General features: G+C 49.0%; 1 protein-coding gene across 1 annotated transcript; it reads left to right on the top strand.

Moving 5' to 3' along the window:
• Window positions 1-749: 749 nt before the first annotated feature.
• LTR64_008691 (uncharacterized protein) lies at window positions 750-3,605 on the top strand (the record flags this gene model as incomplete). Its single annotated transcript, XM_064903001.1, has 2 exons — window positions 750-2,156; window positions 2,208-3,605. The coding sequence occupies 2 exons, from the start codon at window positions 750-752 to the stop codon at window positions 3,603-3,605; spliced, it is 2,805 nt and encodes a 934-aa protein (XP_064750653.1).
• Window positions 3,606-4,222: the final 617 nt, after the last annotated feature.

Below are 4,222 nucleotides of genomic sequence, written 5' to 3'. Positions count from 1 at the left end.
GTCTGACCTACGTGGTATATATACTATGTAGCGAATATGCTTTGCTTAGTGTTGCCCCGTATGCTTAGTGTGCTTAGTACTGATCACGGCTGATTAAGGTAATCACACTGATCACTTTTAATCACGTGACTTCTCTGCGTTGATCTTTACGTATGAAGCATCCGCCTAACCTTCCTATATCTATTGTCGTGGCTGCAGGTCGGTCGTGGTTCGTGACACCAGGTTGGAGTTCCCCGATCATGAGAAAAGGAAGTTAAGCAGCACTAAGGAGGTATGTTTGATTAAGTGCGATCGAGCGCTAATAAGGTAGTTGGCGAGCAGTGTTCAGATACGATCTGCAGTACATTAGCTAAGTATAGGAATTTACCCTTGAAATGCTCAGAGACGCCGGGATACTGGTGCACAGGAAATGCCCGAACGCTTAAGCGAGCTGGGCGTATACTATACTATGAACGGTATATACATCCTTCGCCGCTGATTCGGCATATACTATATACGTTTTCTTGGTTCTGTGTCTACGATACATAATATCAGCTCAGGTCTTTGCTTGAGCCTACCTTGCCTTTCTTCCGAGCAAACTATGCGATGGTGACGTAAGGAGCCCACAACAGCCATGGTCTAGAACCTATAGCGGCAGCAAGCAACGGTAGCGGAAATGAAAATCCGATTCACATGGTTGAATAATTGTGTTTTCCGATACATTCGCCATCTCCCGACTTGGCTTATGGTTATATGAGCGCGCTTCCGGTATGGTATCTGACGAGCTGCAAGCCGTCATTCGGAGTCTACACAGCCCAGCGCTGCTTTTATCGCAATCTCGAATGATACTTGCGGTCAACGATGCTGTATGTAGGCTCACCGGCGAACTTTCGCACGAGTCCTTGATCGACCGCAATGTTCAGGAACTGGGGTTTGAGCTAGCCTCAGACGGCCAATTTTGCCACCAGGACTGGGACTCCCTGTTTCAAGCATGTGTGTCTGATCAAGCAAAGCCCGTGATATCGCGAGAGAGCAAATATGGAAGCAGCAACGACAAGCCGTGTGAGTCTCGGGCCAAAGACTTCTGGGATGACGAAGACCGAAGGGAGGCGGCAATTTCGGATGTCGTAGTTACAGAGTTGAGGTCAAAGTCTGTGCCAGTGCGAGCTCGCATGATTATGCGGCCCTTGCAACTCGAAGACGGTTCCTTCTACGTTGTCGTTTTCCAACGACCATCAGCGCGTACACAATTTGATGACGACGGGCACGCCCGAAAAGATACTAATGCGGGTGAAGCCGACCTTCAGCTATCTCGGAGTGATCTTAAGGAACGAGAGGCGCAGGTGCATAACCTCGTAAGCACTAATATACCATACTTCACAGCAATCTTCGATTCTGAGGGTAAAGCGGTACACTTATCACTGTCATGGCAACGTGTCACGGATATGAAACAAAAAGACAGTCTAGGCACCGGATGGTTTCAGGCGATTCATCCAGACGACAGACAGTCCATGAGGAACGCTTTCGATAAAATGGTGAAGGTTGGTGACAACTCGTGGACTTGGGAAGCTAGATATCGCAATAAACACGGTACTTACAAGTGGTTTCTAGTTCGTCTAGAGCCTGCTAAGGACGACACCGGCAGCATCAAATACTGGTATGGGTCTATGATGGACGTGGATGCATTGTTAACCTCGAGGCAAGCATCCGAGAACCGCAGAAAGTCTATTATGGCACTTGTGTCAAAGACCAATGTTTGTTTGTGGGGCCTCAATACAGACCGCAGTCTCCTGCTTCAGGAAGGCTCGCTGCACTGGGACCCTATGGCGGCATTGGACATTCGCTCGAGAAGGTCAAGCATAGCGGACCCGGACGCGTCGACCTCCTCGGACCGTGTTTTCGACTCTATCCAAGACATTCTCGATGGCAGAACGAATATTCAGATCTTAGAGCACAAGGAGCAAGACCGATGGTATCGATCTACCCTGATTGCTGACCTCCAAGGCCATATACCACATCAAACCACAAGCCAGATTGTACAGGCAGTGCTAGGTCTGACATTTGACATAACAGACGTTAGAGCTCGGACTGAGCTCGAAGTGCAGAACGAGATTCTCGTCCAAAAAGAACGTGCAGCGAAGGAAGCTAGTGAGCTCAAAAGCAGATTTGTGGCCAACGTAAGAGCGCTATGTCGGATTGTGCAGACCAGTGAATACTAACGATGATAGATCTCGCACGAGTTGAGGACGCCTATTGCTGGAATCATTGGCATGAACGATCTGCTTATAGAATCCTTGGTCAATCAGGAACAACGCTATTTCTCCAACAGCATACGCTCGTCCGCAGCACAGCTTCTGACCGTGGTCAATGATGTTCTCGATCTGAGCAAGATTGAAGCTGGACGCCTGGAGATTGAAGCATTGCCATTCCGGGTTTGTAGGCTTGTTGAGAACATACAAAGCATCATGACCATCCAGGCAGAGCGTAAAGGACTCGAGTTCGTATGCAGAAATGTTGATATCCCACAGGCAGCTGTGGTCATTGGTGACCCTAATCGACTGCAGCAAGTATTCTTGAATTTACTGAGCAACAGTATCAAATTCACGCAGACCGGCAGGGTAACGTTAGATGCGTCTCTGGTACCATCGACTAAGGCCGCCAAAGAAATCATCTCACAGTCTTCGGTCCACATCAATCCAACTTCTCAATCCTCGAAGTCCTCAGACGATGAAGCTCAGATGATCCAAGTCCATTTCGTTGTGGAAGATACTGGTTGCGGAATGACCGATGCCACAATCGAAAAGATATTCGAAGCGTTTTCGCAAGCCGATTCCTCAACCGCTAGGCAGTATGGTGGTACTGGTCTTGGATTAACAATCACTCGTCAACTTGTGGAATTGATGAATGGCTCAATCACATTCTCATCCACACCAGATGTCGGCACTCGGGCTGTGGTCACAATGAGCTTCAAAGAGGCCAGCCAAGAAGATGAAGAAATCGATTTAGACGTTCTGGATCAATCGCATGCACTGGCAACGGATGCCAAACACATCACCAAAGCTTACACTTCCTTGGATGACACCAAGAGACTACCAACGCGTCAGACATCTGCTAGGAGAGGAAGTCAGGATCAAGGTCATGCCCTGTCCACAGTGTCCATGACCGAGCGCAACAAGAAACTCATCCTGATCGTTGAGGACAATGCAGTAAATCTGAAGATAGCAACAGTCATGACTGAGAGACTAGGATTCCAGGTCATCACCGCCTCAAACGGAGAAGAAGCTCTCAACCTGTTGGCTGAACGTGTGGGATCCCTGCTACCTTGCCCGGACATCATTCTCATGGACTGCATGATGCCTATAATGGACGGGTACGAAGCTACTCGAAGACTCAGGCAGGATATTTCACGTTTCCCTGCTAGTTCTAGAGGGACGCCCATCATTGCTCTGACTGCGAGCGCCCACAAGGGCGATATGGAGAGATGCTTGGAAGCAGGCATGAACGATTACTTAATCAAGCCGGTCAACAAGAAGAAGTTGGAGCAAGCTCTAGTCCAATGGACATTGAAAGCACAGCAGAGATTGGCTCCGATCGGGGAGCTACAGGATAGTCGTGCAGAAACCTGATTCGATGGACGTTCACGGAACAGTTAGAACGAATCGGCTTTGATCGTGAAGACTTCGCCTGTTGTGATCTCTGTCCTCTCACATATCTAGCGACTGCACAGGAGTAGTCCAAAGCCAGAGTAAGTGAGGAGCTGTATTTTCTCGGGTTGCGCAGGAAGGCTGCACAAGGCTGCACAAGGCTGCATGGTCAACTTCTCCATGCCACCTTCCTCAGGCCAACCCCAATGATCAATTCATCCACAGCAACATGTACGACTTCTCAGCCTTCCGAGTGGGGGGATCCTGTAGCAGGTAGTGAAGTATGGCTGTATACAGGCGAAGCTGTCGGATGTGGTAGCTTTCTGCTTGTTTGTCCTCTGTAATACTTTTTTTTCTTCTACTTAAAGCAGCAAAGTCATCCATCAACTCGAGATCCGTTGCCAGGCACTAACCAATATTTTCAAGAGATCAGCCTTCATAGCAAAACTTATTAGCTGGGTGCCGTCAGCCGTCGCGACACTCGCCTCGCGCGTGATCGTACACTGAATGGCGAAAAAACGTACACGGCCCTCAAGGCACTCCTCGGCAGCTATACCGCTACTGCGCCCCTAAAGAGCCTTAAGCCCAGCAAACGACAA

This window comes from Lithohypha guttulata (genome assembly GCF_036872675.1).
Source record: "Lithohypha guttulata strain CCFEE 5908 chromosome Unknown scaffold_11, whole genome shotgun sequence".
Classification (NCBI taxonomy): Eukaryota; Fungi; Ascomycota; class Eurotiomycetes; order Chaetothyriales; family Trichomeriaceae; genus Lithohypha; species Lithohypha guttulata.
This window is presented reverse-complemented; position numbering and strand designations above follow the sequence as displayed.